Source organism: Dendrobium catenatum, unplaced genomic scaffold (genome assembly GCF_001605985.2).
Source record: "Dendrobium catenatum unplaced genomic scaffold, ASM160598v2 fragScaff_scaffold_134, whole genome shotgun sequence".
Taxonomy (NCBI): domain Eukaryota; kingdom Viridiplantae; phylum Streptophyta; class Magnoliopsida; order Asparagales; family Orchidaceae; genus Dendrobium; species Dendrobium catenatum.
This window is the reverse complement of record NW_021318596.1, coordinates 589538-613736: the sequence shown is the minus strand read 5'-3', so window position 1 is coordinate 613736 and position 24199 is coordinate 589538. Positions and strand designations below refer to the sequence as shown.

Genomic DNA, 24199 nt, shown 5'->3' with positions numbered 1-24199 from the left:
ATAGTTTTCAGGATGTCCAAGATTTACTAAATCTTGATTTGTAGGATATATTTTATCCAGATTTACTGAATCCTATTTGCCTCCAAACATTCCTAATATTAACTTGTTCTGGCTTAATCTTCAACTATATCCTTCTTTTATTATTAGTTAACTCCATTTGCCATACTCCTGTGATAATAATCTAATCAAATGATAACTGTAGGTTTCTGTCATTTGGGTCTAAATTCTTTGTATTTTTCTTGGTTGTGTTTGCAGTCTTAGGCTTCGTTTGGGATGGCTTTTTTATTGCTTCTTAAAGCAGCTTTTTAGTTAAAAAATTAAAATTTATGTAGTAGAAAGCTGCTTTAAGAAGCAATAAGAAAACCGTCCCAAACGAAGCCTTAATATGTCTGCCTTGCAGTAGCCATCGTAATTTAAGTATCACAAGTGGTTTGCTTCTATGTAGGTCATTATTTTGACACATGCTTAATTTCTCTTTAAATTGTATATCATAAAAAAGATATGATGTATGTAGATTTCCTGAATGAATATTTGTGAATTTCGCTGAATTGATTTTTGTTCTTCAATAGTTAAAAATGGTGTTTTTGGATATTGAGATGCAAGGGAATGTGGTTGTCCCTCCTGATCAGCTCGACTCCAAAGGGCTTCTGCTTCGTAAAGGTATAATTCTCCGCCTCCTTGAGGACATTGCCGGCAGGAAAGCATCAAAAGAGCATGGCTACTATATCGCAGTCACTACTCTAAACTCTGTCGCTGAGGGTCGGGTTCAAGAGCTTACAGGCAGCGTCGGCTTCCCAGTTTCCTTCAGATGCATCACCTTGAAGCCTTGCAAGGGCGAGATACTCGTAGGAATTGTCGATAAGGTTCTGAGGCATGGCATATTTCTGAAATCCGGACCAATAGAGAACATTTTTCTGTCAGAAAAGAAGATGCAAGATTACAAATTCATCATGACTGAAGATCCCAGCTTTGTGAATGATAAGCAGCAGTCAAAAATGGAATATGGCTCCAGGGTGAGGTTCAAAGTCCTTGGGATTAAGTGGATGGAATGGGATAGAGGGTTCCAGATGCTTGCAACTCTTGCAGGTGACTTCCTTGGACCTATTTGAGCTTCTGCTTCTGCAGCTGAGCCATTTCTATAGCTTCGTTTGGGACGGCTTTCTTACTGCTTCATAAAGCAGCTTTTCAGTACGAAAATTAAAGCTGCTTTATGAAGCAGTAAGAAAGCCGTCCCAAACGAAACCTATATCGGTGTGCTTCTTATTCAATTCCTCCAACTTTGTTGCAAAATTAAGAACTATTGTTAGCTTAAATAATGTATTTTTTAGCTGGCAAAAAAAAAAAGTTGTCGTTACATCTCAACTCTTGGATTATTCAGATAGCTTTGCTTATAGTGCATCTTTGAGGCTATCTACTGCCAAAACTGATAGGGTATTGAGCAATGATTGAGACGCCATACATATCCTCTTCTCTTCCCATCCTCTGATTAGTTATAAATCTATAATTTAATTTATTAGTATTCACATTTGTCCCCATCTCGAATTATTGAAATGAAGTGACAAATAGAAGGCGTTCATCTTCAATTTCAGTTCCATGTTTAGAATAATGCCAAATTTATATATTGGTTGATAAGTAGTTTTTGAACTAAAATATTTGTGTAGCTCTCTTTGTGTTTTGTCTAAAAAGTGAATGATAGATTATTGATTACCAGTCTGAAATTTTGATTTATGGATATTACACTTTCTATTTGATTTTTTTTCCCCTTACGGGCTTCGTTTGGAATAGTTTTTTTACTATTTAAAATGCCTTCAAATTTTAAAAAGTAGCATGAAAGCTGTACCAAACAAAACTTGGAATTTATGCCTTTGTTTTGTGGCTTTATTTGTGAAGATCTATTAGTAACCAAATCACTCCATGAACACAATTACATTGCAATTAAGGCTTTCTTTGAGATTGGGTTTTTGCTATTTTTTAAAGAGCTTTTTAGTTTTTTTTTTTTTAAATTAGAAAGTTTTGTATTAGAAAACTGTTTTATAAAACAGTAAGAAAAATATCCCAAATGAAGCCTAATAAAGGGATGATACCATAGCTCGATTAGATCATGCTTGTATGGTCAGATACTCTAAATATGTGTTAATGGTCATCAAATAGAATCTTGGCTTTTGATTTTATTATTTTATTATTATAATTAAAAAAAAAATTAATATGCAATTATTTTTTATTTAAGCAAATAAATGAAAAAAAAAAACCATTTGAATTTTCTAATGCTTCTTGGTCTTCATATTCATTGTATACCCATTTGTATTCTCCTATTCATATCTCCTATTTAATTCACATTTATTAAATATTTACTCAATTCCCATCTTCGTATCTCATACACTTTTTTTTCCCCTTCATATTTCCCTTTTCATATCTCCTAAACTTCTTATTCCTCTTCATATTTCCCTCTTTGTGTCCCTTATACTTCTTATTCCTTTTCATATTCTTCTCTTTGTATATCCTACATTTCTTATTTCTCTTCATATTCTCCTCACTGCATCTGCTACACTTATTAGCAGGTTTTCTAGCTTACGACGTGAGGGGGCCAACACGCACACACACACACACACACACACACACTTCGGGTCCGGAAAACTGACTCGTTTACAAAATCGGGCCGAGTTCGGGTTGACCCGGAAACTCGGAAATGACCCGAAATGACCTGGAAAACTCGTCTGTCTACGTTTCCTTCCCTGCCTGCATCGTGGCCCGCCTGCCCGCCTGCCAGCGTGCATCGAGCCATGGAAACTACCCGTGTAGCCTACATGCATGCCCCTGCTGTCCTGCCTACCGTGCCGTTGCGTCAACCGCGCTGTCGTGCCTGCCGAGCCTCGCATGACAGTGTCTGCCGCACATTACTGCTACCCGTTGCTGTTGCTGAACGCCGGCTGCCTGCGATGCCGATGCCGGCTGCCACTACCGAACGCAGGCCGCTGAAGTCGCACGATTTCTGCCATTGTTGAAGCCGAAGAGGGTCGGGTCGAGTTAACCCAAAACCAAAGCAGGTCGGGTTCAGGTTGACCCGAATAGTGCTAGGTCAATTTCAGGTTCAACTCGAACCTGATCCATAACCTAAAATTGACACCCCTATGTTCATGCATCCAACCGAATCCCATCAACCAAGCCTTTGATAGACCTTAGCTGCTCGATCAGTTCACAGACAGCCGCAGCTCTTCCCAACTGTCTACACCACTCGAACTGGCCTCAATCGATGAACACCAACTGACCATACCTCTATCTATCCTGATCATGTCTGTTAAAGTCTAACTAGAGCCAAGCTCCACCCCCTCTGATCCAATCAGATATCCCGATCCGTCAATCTCCCTCACCAGTCGTCGAAAACCCCCAGCCTTCCCATTCATATCCGACTTCCGCCGCCTCCTCAAATCCCAACCTTCCACCTCCATCTGTTGAAGCTCCAATCCACCTTCCAATCCTTCAACCCAGTTGCCATTCACTCCCAATTATACCTTAACTCCCTAACACAATCACATAAGCTCTCTGCAGATGAACACACTATTTCGCTTGCAGACAACAACACCGAGGGTCATTCTACAAGTGATAACAGAAGAATTGCAATAAATGCAAACAATGACAATGCTAGAAGTTTTGTGATGTGTACAACATTTCATTCACAAGAAACTGTAAATGAATTATCATTTACGACACAACTTGCTCACATTTAAAGCTAGTTAACTTATAAATGACCATATTTAATTGTAAGTAATGGTACTAGTGATCACCCTACAAAAACACTCAAAATACATGTAATGAATGTTGTGACAATCCTTCTAATTTAATTGCGGTCAACAACAGTTAACTGATAAGCAAGTGCAACCCGCTTATGAGCAGGGATAGCGAATGTAGCTGCTTACCAACAAACATGTATAGATGATCATACTTCATACATGACACCTATAAGCAATGATGATAAATGTGATACAAGTATGGTAGATCCCCTTCAAGCAAAGGCAGTCGTCATGTAACAAATATAACGATCTTCTTATAACCGATGACATCTATCTTGCAGATACATGTGGTCGTTCCCATGAATACTAGAAGACTTGCAAATGAATGCAGAAACTCACCAGACAACATACAGTGAGACATTATTAATGAATATAGCCCAACTGGTTGCTAACATCAATATGACAATGAATGTGTAATACCTGTTACAAATAATAATATTCCCTACAAACATCAACAATCGCTGACAATGAACGTGTAATACCTACTTACAAATGATAATATTCCTTGTAAACATCAACAAGCAGTGATGATAATATATTTTTTGCAAGGACACTGAGTCCCATGTGAACATAGATACCATGCAATGTGATATTTAGGAGTAAGGATTGAGGATCGCAACAAATATAGGAGGAAACAACAGATGCAAGCGCAAAAGAATCGTTGTAGAAAACTCTCTTAGTTAACGGCCACGCTTAGAAGAAGCACACCTATTTTATATTGGACTTAAAGGTTTTATTGATCAAGTACATCTAAGTCCTCCAATTGACAACTCTAGAGACTCTGATAGTGATAGTTGGGATAAAAAAAAAACTTGGTGTAAGGAGAAAGCCCGCCGGCATGATACCAAAGAAGGTCCTAATTATGACACTAAGCATACAATATTGAATGATTCTTTACAGTAAAAAATGATGAGTTAAAAGATGTTGGTAGATGAGTTCTAAATATAGGTTGGATCAAAGCATGCTTAAAAGATGAATACCCCATTTGTGAAGGAAATTATGAGATAACTTATGATATACATTGATGCTTTAATGTCCCAAAAAGTGGAATGATTCGTGCAATGCAAAAGTCTCCAAAAGTTTTCAACCAACTAACTTTAGACTTCAATGATTTCATCGAACCCTTCCATAAATGCAACTTGAAAAATCTTACAATTGAAGCTGGAGGTCAAGTTTTAGGCAAGTGTGAGTTATAGAACTTGAGCTCGAGCTTCTTTTATGGAGCTACTAGCAATATTAATTATCTATTCTATTAAACCTCCAAAGTATTATAATCCCTTGAAAATTGACATAGTATTACAACAGAGGTTTGAGATTTCTAAGGCATTAGCTCTGAAGGCATGAAATGTTGTTACCTATATATTATTCCACAATACTATTTCTGCCGATGATCTGCAAATGTTGTATAAAAGTGACCTGCTAAAACATGCCATCGGATCCGCAACAGTCGTATGAAAGAACAGAAGGCATTTACAAGCCCTTAAATACAAAAATTGTGCATTTTCCAAATGATCAACAGCTGCAAAAATAATTATAGTTGAATAATATGGAAAAACCCTCTCACACATTAAAAAATACATTGATATGTATTTCATAATATGCATACATTTTTAGGATGTGGAGGGTTTCATTCAAGCATATCATTCGATATTATAATTGCATTTTAAAATGGCTACCCGCGTACATTTGTAAGATGCAGATGGCTTCATCCAAGCATGTCATTCGCTATTGAAATTGCATTTTAAAATGATTTCTTGTATGCATTTGTAAGTTGCATAGGGTTTCATTCAAGAATGCCATTAAATATTGCATTTAATTACAAATATGACATACATGTGCAGCCGAGTGTCCTCCTGCGTATATTTACAAGATGTAGAGGGTTTCATTCTAGTAATATCATGCAATATTCTATTTACATGTAAAACATACCACACACTGCAACAACATAATGTGTAATAGCAAAATGCAAAATACATAGGCCAATATACATGATAAATGCATATGCATAGTATACATCCATTGCATATGTATAATAATCATATAAATGTATTATGTAAAATACATGTAATAATATATATCTGCATGAGCTTTGATGAGCATGTTATTGGTACAAACATGACATCTGAGGATATAACATGGATTAAGAAATGAATTTAGATTCAAACCCCATCCTTTAGAGGCAAGTAAATAGATTTAACAAAGTTCAACAAAAAAATGAAATTGCCACTAAATACCATGATGATGGCCGTGTTGATATAAAATCTCAATTAAGAGGGGACCCCAAATAATAAAAAATACATCCAAAATTTCATGAAATACACTCAATGATATCAATATTTAAAATTAAAATAAATCACCAAGATACTTAAAGAGAAAATACCCATCCATCATCTGTAACAATTTATCGAGGTGGGCAAATCAAAAAATCATTTCAACTCACAAAGAGCAAATATATGGTCAAGAATACCACTAGGATTCATTTTTAATCTCTCTCTTATCAATAAGGATGTGACACATGTACTCTAACGGGTGGTTTCATCGTTAAGTGGCATCACATGTAAATGGTTATGATTGGGACCATTTGACCGGGTGAGTTTGATGCTAAATTGCACCATTAAATTACAGCCATTAAAGCCTATATGTTTCCCAATGGCATTAAATCATTGAAAAATGAATCAATAGGATATAACTAATAGGGCGCAAAATCCTATATTTGCTAAGGTGGATTCAAATTTATCATATTGGATAAATACTCACCACAATTCTATAAGGGAACCTTAGACAGAGCAACCCTGGCTACTGATAAGGATCCTTCTGTCAATTTATATCGACTACCTCCTTTATCTAAGTAGATCAGGGATCATGATAACCCTGGATGACAGAATCATAGGATATTAATCGAGTCTATCATCACCCCCATCATCCGCTTTAAGAGTAAGATTATAAATTTTCAATTTTTAATATCAAATTTTCAAATACCAAATCATGATGTTATTATATGCCATATATTATGTATCTTTTTGACAACTAGCCCTAATCAAAATTTCTCTCTCCCTATCGAGAGGGGTAACTAACTATAAGAGCTTGTGCCTATAGGAAACTTGAACTCATATAATAAAGTTCATGTAAAATGAGGACAAAATCTCTGGGTAGTGTCTTATTTAAAACCCAATATGCCTTCTAAAATTTTTCCTCATAACATACTCTATAAAACTTTCCTTGATGATGCAAAAAAATGAAAAGGAAGAAAGGGGGGCACAAATTTTTGGAGCACACAGATTTCTAATGACTTCATTATGGATGGTTTCTCTTCCCATCTTTGGCTCATCATCTAAGTGCTATAATAGTAACAAATCAATATGGGATGAAATTTTAAACATTATAAAATGATCTTCTAATTAATTTATTAAAATTTTATTAAATATGATCTAAATTTATTTAAATTACTTGCTTCCGTTATCTTGATTTATGTAGTATCTACATTTTAAAAGTGTAGGATGATGTATCAAATCTTGATTACTAATCCTTACCTTTCATTTATGCATATGGAATTATAGAACAACCTAATTATCATCCAACTAGGACAAGGAGATAGCATGTAGCTAGAAAAGCTCTTACTAACACTAAAAACACTAGAACCACCATCCAGTTTGGGTAGATGGAATTTCCTATAGCTATTATAATGGTTATCGCCATTATTATGTACAACGTGGAATCTGAAAGACCCGATAGGAGGCCTCAATATGCTAAAACTACTATACATCACAGGCATCTACTAGTGTCGTGAGCCATTTCTAGGGACATTCCTCAGTGAAGAACTTTTTTTTTCTTTGAGAGGTTATCTCAGCTAGGAATCCCAACTATAAAGAGGGTTTTAATTGAGAGAAGAATATCTACGATGACTACCAACGCTACCGGCTTGCCAAGGGAGCTTATATCACTTGGAAATTATGATGCTTAAACTTTCTTGTCTGGAGGAAAGCTTAACCAAAGATAAAGGAGAAGAATGAATGCTGAGTTATTAGCTCAATAATTATTATCAGTTCATCTGTCCACACTGTCCGCTCAATAACCAAAATCAAGCATTCCTACCAGGAACAGATTCGTTAACTTGAAGTTGGTAAAAGGAATAGCTCCACTATTGAGCTTAAATAATCATTTTGGGAACAATGGCCTCAAGCCCCAACTTCTGAGAGGAAAAGATAGCCTAAAACTTTATTTGTCTGAGTGTATGGGGTTTTGAAGACAATAAAGGAAAAGAGGCTGATGAAGAAAAAACTCTAGAGGCAATTGGTGATCGAGGCTAAGAGAACCCCACCAAGGGAGTTGCCATCTTTGGAAACTTGAAGGAAGTCTAGGCCATCTCCACATAAAGCATATTAGGGTGTGACACTTGGATCACGTGTCCAAGAATCTACTAACGAAAGGGCCCAACAAAAGGGAAAGCATGTATGGAGGCTGAAACCTCATAAAATAAAGATATATGAAGAAAGAAGAGTATGTTCAAGCATATATTTAGTACAACTTTCAAAATATTCGCCCCCATTGATAGAAATATTTAGAAGTGGGTACAAAATAAGACCCATAATGATAGTCTCCTTGATGGTTAACACACTGGATAGTCCTCCAGGGGATTCCGTCACTTATCATCCCCATCCAAGGAAGAAGCTTACTTCGATCATAGTCCGCATGTTGAAGAAATAATCTTATTGAATGAACTGAAGATTCAGTGGCGATGTCGCTCAGAAATCCAAATATAAGAGGAAGAGAAGAATGAAGAGGAAACTATAAAAACTTAAGTGGTTTACATAGTAATCCATGTCGATGATGCTGATGATAGTTAGCTACCATCACCTAAATGGACATGCCAACGCCACTACTGAGATGGGTCCATTGCCATCAGAAGTGGACACTCCTCAAAATAAGGAGAAGAAGGGTTAAACAGAATCCCATCACTACCAAAGTTATCATGCTTGCAGACATACGGAGGAAAATGAGGCAGCAAATGAAAGCTAAAGATAAAGAGATATCTCAGTTGAACAAAAAATGACTGAGATGATGACTCAGATGATAGCGATGATGGAGATAATGCATAGGGTTGCTGCTAGTCATTATGTAGCCCCGCCTGTTAATCAATATTTGAGTAGAACTCCTACCAATCTGTGAAACCCCCAAGTACCCCAAGCTTCAGGAATGAGGAGTACACCTTAAGGTGATAAAGAAGCCATCAACTTAACCCTCCAGTGCACTCTATAAAATGTAGTGGGCACATTTGAGCATGTGACAACCACACAGCTTGAGGGCTTAATCACTGAGAAGATTAAAGCCATTATAGTCATCGAGCAGGCAAAGATGTTAGTAGGTAAAGGCTGCCCATACCCAAAAGAATATGATCAGGTGCCATATCTAAAAGGTTATTATTTTCCAAAGTTTAATATCTTTAATGGTAATAACAATGCCAAGCAGTACCTGATACAATTTAAAGCCATGTGAGGGAATACGAGAGGCATTGACGCCTTACTTTTTCAATAATTAGTCAGTAGTAACTTAACAACAATAGCTTTTGAATGATATACTGAGCTACCAAATGATTCCGTAAAGATATTTACAAAATTAAAAATTGTATTTCTAAAGCGATTCGCCAGTATGACTGAGAAAATAACAATTACTAACCTCGCCTTGAATAAATAAAAAAATAATGAGTCAGTGATGAAATATATAACTCACTGGCATAATCTTAGCATGAAGTGTGAACAATAGTTGGAGAAGGAACATACAATTCAATTATTAATGGATTACATCAATGACAAGATACATCCATTATGTGCATGACTTCCATTACAATCTTCCAAGATTTATTGACAAAGTGTCGAAGTTCAAAAAGCTGAACTTGTCAAAATCTTAAAGCCATTTAAAAAAAAAAAAGAATAAAGTTGCATACACCATGAAAGGTGAAGCCTGCACCACATTTTATTCCAAGGCTGATAAGGGAAAATAGGTGGTGTATAATGTCAATAAGGAAAAGAAACTTATGTATAAAAGTGATAGAGGAAAGTAGCCAGCAAATTCTAACCCTTAACCAATGTTAATACTTGGGGGAAATGATAAACATCAAACTTTTTCTGGTGGAGGAGAATGCCTAAGGCAAACAATGGACATTCCCATCCCTCAAAGAGAAGATAAATAAAGAATATTTGCTTAAGAGGGAAAGTGTTCTCAAGCTATTTAGACAGACATTCAAAGCAAGTTTGGAATTACCATAATTTAAGAGACTCGAAGAGTCTGATCACATTAGCCCCAAACTATTGCTCGTATTATCGGGTGATTAACCATTCTATCGAAGATTGTTATGTCTTCAAGGAATGGATAGAAAGAAAATACAAGAAGGGAGAATTCATGTTATCAGATAGTGTGCTAGTTCATCCCAGAAGAGAATCAATACGATTGATTATGTCCTCTTTCATACCCTCGATAAGAGAAAAAACTTAAAAGGAACAAGCTCAAGAGGAGCACTGGGAGACTGTGGTCACCAAGAAGATAGTGAAGATGTTAAAGGAACTCGAAGGAAATCATATAGTTATGTGAAAGTTTCCTACTAAGCCAGTGATATTTAAAGGGGTTGACAACCTTAGAGGTATCGATCTCTGAGCAGCATCCTAACCAAGCAAGCTCATCAAGACTTAGCAAGGCAAAAGCCTCCAAGATAAGAACTAAGCTAAAAAAGCTAAAGGAGAAAAAGACAACAACCCAAAAGGTTATTGATAGTTTGGATGAATATTACCATACTGCAAGGTGACCTATTAAGCTCACTAATTTTATGTCAGAACATTAAATAGATTAAGCTGATGAAGATTTGCTTCCTTTGGAAACATACCGGGTCATCTCAGTGACATCAGATATGTTGATAAGAGAAGTATACACTGAAAAAGTGGTTTATGAGTCTTATGTGATGGTGTCGATGGACTATAGTTCAGAGTAAGATTTAAATTTTTTGAATGAAGGTGAATTAGATCCTGACATAACATTGTAAATGGAGCATGTAAATATGGATGGCGATTTTGAGCTTGCAGAGGAATCTCTTAAAGCGACGATGGCTGACTTTGAGAAAAATGCTTCATTACATGAATTTGACTAAGATGAAGTGGCCCAAGTGTAGTTAAGAAGTTGTAATGTATTATCGTCTCCTCCAAAGAAGGGGGTCTCTAATGAGGATAAGATAAAGGAGATAGTTATCAATTAAGAAATTACTTCAAATGCCCCTAAGAAGAACGTCACTTTAGACAAAAGGATAAATTACAATATTTTTCCCATCTATGAAAAATCCCAATGTAACTCAGTATATATGATGCCCTTCAAATCTCTGAAGATTTTTTGATAACTTTGATTCAAGCTCTCAAAAGTCCTAAAAGATACAAAGCATATTTCACTAAGTGTTGCATGACCGAAGTCTTATAGGCTCAAAATAAGCAAACTATATATAACTTTTACCGAAGATGATCATATGTTTAGGACGGCAGATCATAATTGCCCTATATATGTTACTACTGAGAGCAATGACATCATAATCAGTAGGATATTGATTGATCTTAGGCCTTTTATAAATCTCATAAAATAAAAAGCACTAAAGTTATTGTGCCTTGATGTGCAGCATCTTGGGCAGGACAAGATGATAGTATATGATTTCAACCAGAAGGGATAGAAGACTATTGTGTTATTTGTACTTCCTATCATATTTGGAGAACTTTATATAGAGGCTAATTTATATGTGATTGATGCAAACACTTCATTCAAGGCTCTTCTAGGTCCCCCTAGTTGCACGAGTATGGCATTGTCTCATCAACCCTACACCAGTGTATGAAGTACCTCAAAGATGGAGAGGAGTTCATGGTCTCAAGCAATATCCAGATCTTTGCAGTCCATAGAAGTGAAGATATATGAATATGCAAAATATTTATTTCCAAAAGAGCCAAAACCATTAAGCTCTTTTGAAGCTAAGGCGTTAAATGCAAAAGCTGCAAAGCGAATCAAGCAAGAAGGTAGGAAGAAGTAGGTAGGGAGAAAGAAGGAAATGTCGACTTTCCATAAACCAACCCTTATACCCAAGCCAAGCAGAGGAGGATGACTTTATGCCCATTCAAATCCAATAAGATCTTCTAGTGTTTGTCCAAGGGGAAAAGAAGGTGAAATATTTAGATTCTTATTATGACTTTGAATCTTCTTATGCAAGCAAGGTGCAATGTTTCTTCTCAAGAAGAATAGGTAGCTTAGCAATATTAGAGAGCATATTCATGGTCAAGCCTCTGCCATCATGTCACTTCAAAGAAATTATCCAACATGAAGTGCATAACATCGAAGAGCTCCAAATATTTTATGCACCTCCCTTGCGTGAAAACATCAGGCCAAGAAGCTTATTCTAAAATTTTGGAGATTGTCAAGAAGAGAATTTTTACTCGCTCTTCATGCTCATTGTTTCTAAAGATATAATACATACAAGGATGCCTAAGTATTATCCAAGAAGATTCAAAGGCTGATGCAAAAACAAGGAGTTCACATCGGTGTCTATAAATGACAAACTCATCTCCTTCTAAAGTTATGTTATGTGAAAAGTTCTTTCATATCACAAACGAAGGTTACTCTCACAAGAAGAGGCCTTAGATTCATTATACGAAAGTATCCTCAAAAGGATATTTGTTGTACAATCATAAGTGAAGAAATTGAATTTGACAATGACAACGAGGCAGAGCTCTATGAAATTAATCAATGACTAGTCCATAGAAGCTAAACCTTTGCCAAAAGAGCTTGAAAATGGTGGACAAGCTGCTACAATGGATAAGATAAAATAAGTCAATTTATGGATGAAAGAGGATCATTGCCCAACCATTATTAATGCCCTTCTCCCTGAAGACCAAGTTGAAGAAATAAAAGAGCTCCTCTATGAATTTAGTTATTGCTTTAATTTGGCATATGCTAAAATGCCTAGCTTATCCTCTAATTTGATAGTTCATAGACTAGCTATTAAACTAGATGCAGTACCCACCAAACAAACTCCATGGATAATGAGATTGGAGATTGAAGAATAAATTATTACTAAGATGAATAAGCTTATAGATGCAGGAATCATTCATGAAAAAAAATATGCCAATTAGATCACCAACATTATCCCCATCATGAAGAATAATGGTTAAATTCATGTATGTATCGACTTTAGGGATCTTAATAAAACATGTCCAAAAGATGACTTTTACTTATATTGTTAGAGCTCTTAGTTGAAAACACGTGCAACTATAATGTGTTCTCTTTTATGGACGGATTGTTAGGATATAACCAGATCAAGATGAGTAATAAAGAAGAGAAGCATACATCATTTAGAACGCCCATTAATATATTCTATTATACGATCATGCCCTTCAACTTGAAGAATGCTAGTGCTACCTATCAGCAGAAAAAGACATGCATCTTTGATGAGCTGATTCATCAAAAGATCAAATGCTATGTGGGTGACCTTATCATTAAAAGCATAAACTGAAATGACTACCTGAATTACTTGAGAATTATATTTGAGAGGATTAAAAAAAATTGATATAAATATAAACCCACCCAAATGGGCTTTCAAGGTCTCCTCAATAACATTTTTAGGATATGTCATTCGCCATCTAGGAATTAAAATAAACCCCAACAAGATTAAGGTGATTATAGAGATGTCATCGCTAATGAACCTTTGACAACTTCACTCATTACAAGGGAAACTGACTTTCATTTGGTGATTCATATCAGATCTGTCAGGTAGATACTAGCCATTTTCAAAACTGATGAAGAAAGATGTCTGCTTCATATGTGATAAAGAGTTTCAAGAGGCCTTTGATAGGTTCAAGAAATTCTAGTTAGAAGTCATCCATGAACTGACATTTCTCTCAATTTAGCACCAAATTAGTTTCAACACATCTTTTTAAAATATCAATTTAAGTGTTCTTGACATGAATTAAACATAGTGCCAAATATAAAAAACCATCTATGAATTTGTCAATACCTTGCTCAATTAAGTTTGAAAAGATGGGCATGCATATTTGAAAACTAGCATGAGCATTATACAAACCTAAAGGCATTCTCCTAAAAGTAAAAGTTTTGTAGGGACGGGTAAAAGTAGTATTATCTTGATCCTCATGTACAATAAAATTTTGATGATAACTAGAATATCCATCCAAAATGTAATAAAATGCGAGCCATGCCAACCTATCAAGCATCTGATCAAGAAATAACAAAGGAAAATGATCTTTTATGGTTGCTTTATTTAGTTTACTATAGTCAATATAAATTCTCTAACCTGTTATAGTTCTAGTGGGTATTAATTTATTATGTTCATTGGATATAATAGTCAATCCTCCCTTCTTAGGAATATAATGAATGTGACTAACCTAATAACTATAAAAAAATTGGGTAGATAATCACATCATCATACCATTTAAGAATCTCTTTATTAACATCTTTCATGGAAGGATTAAGTCTTCTTTGAGGATCAGCTTTAGGTATAGAATTTTCTTCTATTAGGATTCTATGCATATAAATGATAGGATTAATTCCTTTAATGTTAATAATAGCCGCCCCCAAAAACAATTTTATAGCTATTTAAAACCTTTATTAGTTTAATTTCTTGATATTATTCTAGATTTACATAAATGATTATAGGAAGAGTGATAAAACTCCCTGGATCCTTAAGTTTTTCAAGAAAGTTCTTATATATAATACTAGATCCTAATTCACACAACACATAATTTTTTTCCAATAGTTAAAGAAATGATAAAACTCCCTGGATCCTTAAGTTTTTCAAGAAAGTTCTTATATATAATGGCACTACATTCCTCGGTTAATGCCACCAATTCATAATAAAAAATCTTCCTATTCTTACTCAAAATACCCTTCATGAATTTAGCATAAGTGGGCATTTTTTATAAGGTTTCAGAGAAGGGGATATTAATAATTAATTTTTTAAACACATCTAAGATTTTTGAAAATTATTTATCAAGATTTCTTTTGATCAACCTTTTAGGAAAAGGGGGTGGTGGTCTCTCAACAACCATTTTATAAACTTTTCAGGTTCTTGATTTCTTGTTGTTCCTTTCTATCATCCGTATCTTGGGGTTGATCTTTCTCTTTATAAGAGTTTTCCACTTCTAAGCTGGACATTATAACATTGTTCTACCAAATTTTGATACTAAATCAATCTAGCCAATTACCTTATTTGATCTTCAATTTTTTCAAGAGCATTAGATTTATTATTCATTTGAATATCTAACTAGAGAATAATATTTTTCGGTGATTCCTTCATATTCCTTTCAAGATATATTTATTCAAATTCTATAGAATAGCATTGTGGTACTACATATCATGGCGCCTTAGTGCTATTTCTCCTAAGATCATTATTAATCTTCAACTCATCTAATTTCTTAGAAATAGCAATAACTTGAGCAGTCAGAATAGATAATGAATCATTTTTATACACTCTTTACAATTTCTTAGGATTCACCCTATCATGAGGCCATTAGAACACTACAAGAAAATCACTTCATACTGACGATTTATTCCGACGGATATCATAAGCTTTTCGGTGGTTTTGTAAAATTTCGACAGTTTTGCGGCGGTTTAAAATCCACCAGTAAAAACCGCGTAGGAAACTGTTTCCGGCGGTTTATCGGCGGTCATGACACCGGTGACCACCAGTTATTTACCGGCGGCATACCGGTCGTTTAACTGCCGGTTATGTCAGATTTTTCAGCCACTATAACGCTGATATAGCGCCGGTACGAAACTGGTGGTTTAACGGCGGTCATGGCTGAAGGAATTACCGGCTGTGCCACTGCCTCCATATCGCCGAAGAACCATCAGAAAGCCGCTGGAATTTACCAGCGGTAATAGTAATCTTCCGGCGGCCTCCATCAGCCATTCGATATCGAAGTTTCTAACGGCCAAACCACCAGTTGGGCCGGAAACCTATAGCATCTAAAAAAAATTGACAGCATCCCATCTATTTTATTGATTTTCACCCTAAACTCTAAACCTACACATAAAATATAATAATTTTCACAAATATGGGCAATACACCACTATAATCAATCACAACAATTATCACAAATGTATTCATCAAAATATATCAACTCATAATAACTTCATAACAAACAATAAGTCAAACCAACTAAGTTCATCATAAGTTTACACATGAGTTCATCAAACCAAATAAGTTTACAATAGTCAATCATAAGTTCACTAGTGCATCCATCTACTTCTCCATAGAATCACCTATCTTTATAAACAGCCTTCCATCTACTCCTACGGGTGAAAATAAAAAAAAAAAACAAAAAGCAAAAAAACACAAACCTTGGCGTGCAGACGACGGATTAACGGAGGAGTTGGCGAGATCCTCGGCCTTGCTTTGATGCCGGATCTGGGTTAAGATCTTTGGCCGGAGGAAGCTTGTCGGCGGTCGGAGGAGCGTGTCGATCACTCGAGAGGGCGGAGGAGACGGGCCGACTATCGGAAGGGAGAGAGGGCGTTACGAGCAAATGAAATGGAAGGCTGTGGACGTTTGATTTTAGGGCTTATTTCGGCGGCGTTCTGGCTCTTATGACCGAAGAAACAAAATAACTTAAAACTGGCAGTTTAAACTGCCGGTAAAACGACGGTAATAAATGATGCCCGCAGAACAACCAACGGATATCCGGCGGTTATTTGACCCTGCTATTTAAGAAGTTGATTTTTTTAAAAACATCCGGTTAGACAATAGACCACCAGTAAATACCGACGGTCTAACCTCCAGTTAAACTGCCGTTAGTACCGACGGTCACATAATCGTCGGTCGGGACTGCAGGTATTTCATGAATTTTCTGTAGTGGAAATTATTTGTTTCCATTTATTTAATTAATTCATAAGCCTTTTCAAATAGTTTTTACATTAATGAACCTCCAACTACAACATAAATTATAGCTCTAAGGGATACTATATATCCATTATAAAAAGTTTGTATTACTAACCAATCAGGTAAGTCATGGTTAGGGTATTTCCTAAGTATTTACTTGAATTTCTCTCAACTCTCATAAATGAATTCTTTTCTAACTGAGTAAAAGAAGTAATGTAATTTCTAAGTTTGGTAGTCTTAGAAGGTGGGAAATACTTTTCTAAAAAATTATTGGTCAAATCATTCTATGTGGTAATAGAGCCTGGGGGTAAAGTGTTTAGCCACATTTTTTATTTATCTCTAAGAAAAAATAGGAACAACCTAAGTTTAATGACATCATCACTAACATCATTATACTTAAATATTGCAAAAATGTCTAAGAAACTTGTTAAATATAGAATATGATCTTTAATAGGAGTTACCTAAACATAGAATTCTATACCATCTGAATGATTGTAGGTTTTTTAGAAATTTAAAAATTCAAATTTATTAGCTTGGATGATAGATCTATTTATGCTTTGGTGAATTTCGTCTGTCATAGGATTTGTAAAATTCTTAAGAGATCTAGAATGATCTAAATCTTGACATTTTTAAAATCTTTTTATTATTGTTAATTTTAGAGAGGATTCTCTCAATTTTAGAATCAAAATTTAAACATGGCTCCTCTCTATGTTTTGGAAGCATGCAACCATAGATATGTAATTAACAAAAATAAAAAAAATAAAAAAAGATAGTATGACTAATTATTTAACTGATTCAACAATATAATAAAATTACAAATAAATAAATCTTCCCCGGCAATGGCTCCAAAAACTTGATCGAGCATGGAGTAACATGAAGAATTATAAAAATAATTTAGAGCTCTACCAATCTCTAAATAATACTTAGATTTTCTTTGATATAAAAATTGATAAAACCCCACTTAATATATATAAGTATACGTGCTGAATCAAGTAATATAATGATAGAGTAGAGTATTGATCCCACGAGAAAGAATGTTTACTTGTAAATATTAATATTGTCTACTAAAATTACAACAATTATCCCACCCAATAAAAATATGGTGGAGTTTTAATAAATTTTATAAAAAAAATCAATATCAAAATAACGGATGCACTTATATGAATAAAATACTTTGGATTGATGAAATGTAAATTAATATGTTTTATAATTATTCGCTTTTTAAAGTAATGTTATTCAGAGCATATATATCATCGACTGCTAATTCAAGCGTGAAGAGATAAAGGAATGGCCTGACTCATTCCACTCTCAATATCACTCTAAACTCCCATAACAATCACCATATAAAAATCTTAGAAAAGTAAGTAAAGCATGTACTATTAACTATCCCTTCATAATAATCTATCATTATAAATCTGACATATAATAACTACAATGTATATGCTTGCCTCATACTAATCCATCATACTTGATTGCGCCTTCTTTCCTAGTCTTAAGCTCCACATTACACCTACTATTAACTATATATATAACCACTATATGTATTAAATAAAGACCTAATATATTAAAAATATCATATCATCACTTTAAAGATTAAGAGAAATCATTAGTACTCTATTTTTAATTTACTTCATCAATTCAAAATTTGAGAATTTAGTCATGAAGAACAAATGAAGCACTTAGTTCTATTAATTGCATAAACAAAGGAAGTACAAAAGAAAATCTATCACCAGATGGTTCAACAATCTTCTATACAGTCCTCCTTGAACTTACACAATTACTTCCATAAATACTGATAAAACACTCTAATGAAGTAGATATAGTGTTCCCTGAATTTCCTTAGCTGTCACACCAAAGGAAATTTCAGAGAGACACTCTGAAGTCTGACTTTTTCTAAGTGAATGAACTCTCTTATAAATATTACAAACATGTTATTTTATAAAAAATGTAAAAAAAAAGATTCAGGTGTCATGGTGCTCGAGACACTTATACATAGTGCCCATAAAATAAACTAATGCCACAATGCTAAAGGGTTTTACATGCGCGTTTGTTGATATGGACCCATTGTTTAAGAATCGATGCGTCACTTTACTGGCACAACATGTCCTGAATGGTTCCAACTATAGCGCTACAGTGTTGCTGACGATTGATTTATGTGCCATCCACATGTCATTTCCTTGGCTTGGTTGCTCTAATTTTTGGCGATGCGATGTTGTTCAAATAGAGACTAGGCTTTGTAGAACTAACTCCTTGGGCGTTGTAGTGCTATCCATATAGAGACTAGACTTTGTGGTAATGACTCCTCCGATATTGTAGCGCTATCCAGATAGAGACTAGGTGCCATTAAATCCATATTTTGGTGCTTCAGCAGTGTCAATGATTGCACTGTGACGATATTATGTCCGATGTTGTACCACCACTTAAAATTTTTCCATTTCCTATATTTTTTTGCATAAATATAACTAAAACAACATATTTTCATAGAAAAATTAACACAAAATATAACATTATTTACACTTATCAACACCAAATTCATTGCACCCTACAGTTAAATCATCATTATTTGAATATTAAGGCATTGATATAATTATGATAATATATCTACAATCATCAGTTGGACACTACTTCATGCTGGTAGCAACCAACTACTTCTCCAAGTGGGCAGAAGCGACTCTATTTAAAGAAGTCACATATGAGCATGTGACAACTTCTTCACCTATAATGTTGTCTACATATTCAATGTATCACATCATATAATCTCAAATAATGGCACAACATTCAAGAACACCAAAATTTATAAAATTGTTTATTAATACAAAATTGATTGGTATTATTTCTCCATATATAACCTCAGAGTGAATGGTCTAGCAAAGGCCTTCAATAAGACACTGGCAAAACTACATAAGAAGATTCTCACTAAGAATAAAAGAGGGTGACATACTAAAATGGTAAAAGCACTATGGACATATCTACTACTTACAAGATGTTAACCAAAGCTACGCGTTATGCACAGCTGATTGAGGTTAAAGTGGTATTGCCATTGGAGATCAAACTACTGTCACTTCGGATAACTATAAAGTATGACCTCACTCAAGAATAAAATGCTCGTCTGAGAATAGAAAAGCTCAATGTGCTAAATAAAACCAAACTACAGGCTCAACATAATTTAGATATTTATCAAGCAAGGATGAAAAGATCTTTTGATAGGATGGTACACCACCGATCATTCCAAAAAAGAGAATTAGTCTTGGTGCTGAGAAGACCAATCATCCCACATCAAAATAATTGGTGGTAAGTTTATATCCAACTGGGAAGGTCCTTTCATCATTAAGAAGGTGTACCAGTAAAGAGTTTACCAGCTTTTTAATCTAAATGATCTGTGGGCTCTGAAAATTCGGCCCCAGCCTCCCCGCCGCGCATTTCTTTTTTTTTTTTCGGCGAGGGAGTTTTAACTGAATATGTTCCGGGGTAAATTTTGGAAGGCAGATGAGTTTGTAGATAAGACACTACCCAGAGATTTCGCCCTCATTTTGCGAGGACTTTATGATTTGAGTTCTGGTTTCTTATAGGCGCAAGCCCCTATAGTTAATTACCCCTCCTGATCAAGAGAGAGAACTTTTGATTAAGGCTAGTCGTAAATCAGACACGTAGAGAATACATATTATCCGGCATACAGTAGCAGCAATGGGCATAGGAATTTAAAAAGTTTGGATTTGGGAATTTGGAGAGTTTGATATTTAAAATAGAAATTGCACCATCTTGTACTTAAAGCGGATGGTTGGGGAATGGATGATGGGCCTGATCAAGATTCCATGGTTCCGTCATCCCGGGCTATCGTGGTCCCTGGTCTACTTAGTCAGAGGAGGTAGTCGACCCAACCTGACAGAAGGATCCTTGTCGGCAGCCATGGTTTGCTTCGTCCGAGAGGACCTTGTAGACCGGGGTGAATGTTTGTCTAAGGGGACAAATTTGAATCCACCTTAGCTAACACAAGGCTTTGTGCCCTATCGATCATATCCTATTGATTAATATCTCAAGGATTTGATGCCATTAAGGAGCGTATTGGCTCTGGCCATAACCGGTATTGCGTGGTGCCATTTGGCGGCAAAACCACTCGGTTCATAGGGCCCCGGGTCGTCATAACCGTTTATCCTACGGTGTCATTTGGTGGCAAACCGCCGGTTAGAAGACACGTACCACGTCCTTACTAGTAGGAGATTGTTTTGAGAATGGATCTTAGTTATATTTTCGACTAGGCATTTGGCTCTTTATGAGCTAAAGTAAATTTTAATTTGTCCATCTCAGCAAACTGTTGCGGAGGGTGGATGCATTTTGCTTTGAGTGATTGATGGTTTGATTTCGAATTTAAATATCTGGACATTTGGGATGGAATTTGGAGATTTTGGACTTTTGTACTTTTGAGAGGCATTTAAAAATGCCTAAAATTGACCCCTCCGGTTGAGATATTCAATCAACGCGGCCATCATCAAGGTGTTTTAGGGTCATTTCTGTTTGGTTGAACCTTGTCGACCCTATCAACTTACCGATAGGGGATCGGGTTTCTCGTAGGCTTTATGCCTTTGTTCATGAATTTTCTTTGTTGAATGCCTTGAAGGCTGAATATGAATGTACAAAATAAATATTCTGGTCAACTTCGTGACCGCATATTTATCCGATCGCTCGAACCTTGTCTACTCCTATTTATCTACTTAGGAGGATCACGTTTCATAGGCTTCATGCGTTTTGTTTAGTGAATTATTTTGATTGTAAGCCTTGAAGGCCTAATATGAATGTATTGAAATAAATACATCGGTTCCCACAACCATGTATTTTTTTGAAGGTTTGAACCCTGTCTACTTCTATTGATCCGTATAGAAGGATCAGGTTCGAACTAGAATTCACTTATCGACCAGCGCAGCATCCCTAGGCGTCACGTGTGTACCAATAACACACTCGCCAGGGCCCATGCGGGTCGGGATTATATTTTTCCCTTTAGTATACCTATGTGTATACAATTTATAGTGCACGTGCAGGGGTACTTCGAAATAATTGTAGTTGTACAGGCAACTGTCGTTTGAATGTACATAACTTTTCATTTAAGAGTTTATATACACTTTCTGTCCGCTAGTACGAATGTTGCGGATCCGGTGGCGATGTTATAATTTATGGACGCCTTCTGTCTGCTCGTATGAGTGTTGTAGATCCGGTGGCGTGGCGTTGTATTCTCTTGGACGCCTTCTGTCTGCTTTCATGAGTGTTGCAGATCTGGTGGCGTAGCGTTGTATTCTTGTGGACGCCTTCTGTTTGCTTGCATAAGTGTTGCAGATTCGGTGGCGTAGTGCTGTAGATTGTAGACGCCTTCTGCCTGCTTGCATGAGTGTTGCAGATCCGGTGACGTAGCATTGTAGTTTGTAGACGCCTTCTGTCTGCATGCATGAGTGTTGCAGATTCGGTGGCGTTGCGTTGTAGATTGTGGACGCCTTATGTCTGCTTTCATGAGTATTGCAGATCCGATGGCGTTAGATTTTGATGTTGACTCCCCCTTTCTCAATCACCGGGGAAGGATCTTTCTGAACTTTGGAATCAACAACTGTTGATTTAGAAAGAACACCTTTTAGGATCGTCGGTGTAACGGACTCGTTATCTCCGGTGTTTGTAGACACCATAGCAGTTTTATTCTCAAGTATGGAATTAAGAAGAGACTTTGGAACACCAGAAAGTTTGGTTCTACCTTATTCAAACATTTCCTCCCTTCTGCCAGGGGGTATTCTTTTTCGCACATCGAGTTGCCCTTGTACCCGAAATACTGACAGCACTTTGATCACCACTGTCGTAGGTGATGCTCGTACTTGTGCCCATAGTGGTTCGCTGTACCTATGATATGCCCACTGTTGTTATCCACAAGCGACTTGTACATATTTATGGGAACCCATTGTAGCCACTACGAGCTCTTGGAATTGTTCGTAGGAGACCCATTGTTGCCTACATCGTGCCCACCTGTCACCAATCTCAGGTGGTTTTGCTAATTGTACTTATTTACAGGGGACGGTCTTCTTTCATACACCGAGCTGCCCTTGTACCCGACATACTTGAAGTTCTTGATCACCACTTTCATAGGTGATATCTGTACTTGTGTCCACACTGATTCGTTGTTCTTTCAATATACTATTGTTATCCACAAGTATCCATTTGCAGGGGACCGCTGTATCCACTACGACCTCCTAGAAATATTTGTAGAAGACCAATTGTTTTCGCACCTTATCCACCCTTTCACCAATCTCGGGTGGTTTTGATGATTGCACTTGCTTGCTGGCGGCGGATCCTCCATCATTAGTCTCCTGTATCGTCATATCAATCAATAGACATTTGTGGGGATTATTGTAGGAGTTCGCGCATCGAGGTCTTGTAGTTTGAGTTTTCTCGTGTGTGATCCAAGTTTCAACCTTTGCATGTGTTGAGTCCAAGTTCAATTTCATTCAAACTTGAATCCATCAAGTTTACAAGTCCTCGCTTAATGTCGTATGGTCTGAGTTCGGGTACGGGCTCAGAGTCTTAGCCGCCAGACCAGATGCAGGACTGAGTCCCTTTGTGTTCTTGAACGTTCAAGCTTTTGTTCAAGTCCCCTACAATCCAACTCAATTACTCACTTGAGTTCAAATTGCTCGAGCCATTAATGTTTAATTTGAGTACATAATACAAGTTCAAGTGTAGGTCTCCTGCAGTCCGAGTCTTGTTCAAATGATTGTTTAAAGTCTTCTGGAGTATTTGCAGGTTCATTTTTGTGTTCAAATTGATTTGAGTCTGATTCCAATTTGATTTCATTTCATTTTTGAATTTGATCATTTAAATTCTATTCAGGTCCTCTGCTTGTGTTCAACCGAGTTCGGCGGTCTACAAGTTCACAGTTCATGTTCATGTTCAAAAGTTCACTGCTCTTTCTCATTTGGTCCAAATCTTTTGTTCTCTTGATGTGAGACCTCGTTCCCTTACTGTTCCTCTATGATTTGGATTTTCCTCTCTGGATCGTCCGGGACGATAGTGGGATCGTCCAGGCCGATCTGCACTGTAGAAAATATCGGCCGAAGAATAGTTCTGGGAACCGTCCAGGACGATATTTGTTGGTCTGATCGTCCCGGGACGATCTGGCGATCGGCCGGGCCGATCTGCTTTATGATATAAGAAAATCTGGTCGTTTTGATGAGAGAGAAAATCATTTTAAAATCAAAATATCTGTTTTAGAGAGAGAAAGAGAAAGGGAAAAAGAGGAATCTTGGGTTTTGGAGGCCGCGGAGCGCTTTTCGTCCGACGCTGCTGTTGGAGAAAGTGTAGATCTCGTGGTAAGGACTCCGAATCCTATTTCTGTTTTCAAAGATATTGAGTTTTGACCGAGTTGTGATCTGTTTTGTGTTTTCGTAGTCGAACTTTTGACCTAATTTTGATTTGACACAACTTCCACCGCACAACTTTTGGTATGTTATAGATATGACTATTGTACACGATTTGA

At 36.3% G+C, this 24199-nt stretch overlaps 1 protein-coding gene and 1 non-coding gene across 2 annotated transcripts; both read left to right on the top strand.

The window, feature by feature from the left end:
* The first annotated feature begins 560 nt into the window (after positions 1-560).
* Positions 561-1471, top strand: LOC110095271 (DNA-directed RNA polymerase V subunit 7-like). The gene has a single exon (XM_020820731.2). The coding sequence runs from the start codon at positions 576-578 to the stop codon at positions 1107-1109; it is 534 nt and encodes a 177-aa protein (XP_020676390.1). The 5' UTR covers positions 561-575; the 3' UTR covers positions 1110-1471.
* Positions 1472-16819: 15348 nt separating this feature from the next.
* Positions 16820-16925, top strand: LOC114581156. The gene has a single exon (XR_003703006.1). It is a non-coding gene; the product is annotated as a small nucleolar RNA R71 (small nucleolar RNA).
* Positions 16926-24199: the final 7274 nt, after the last annotated feature.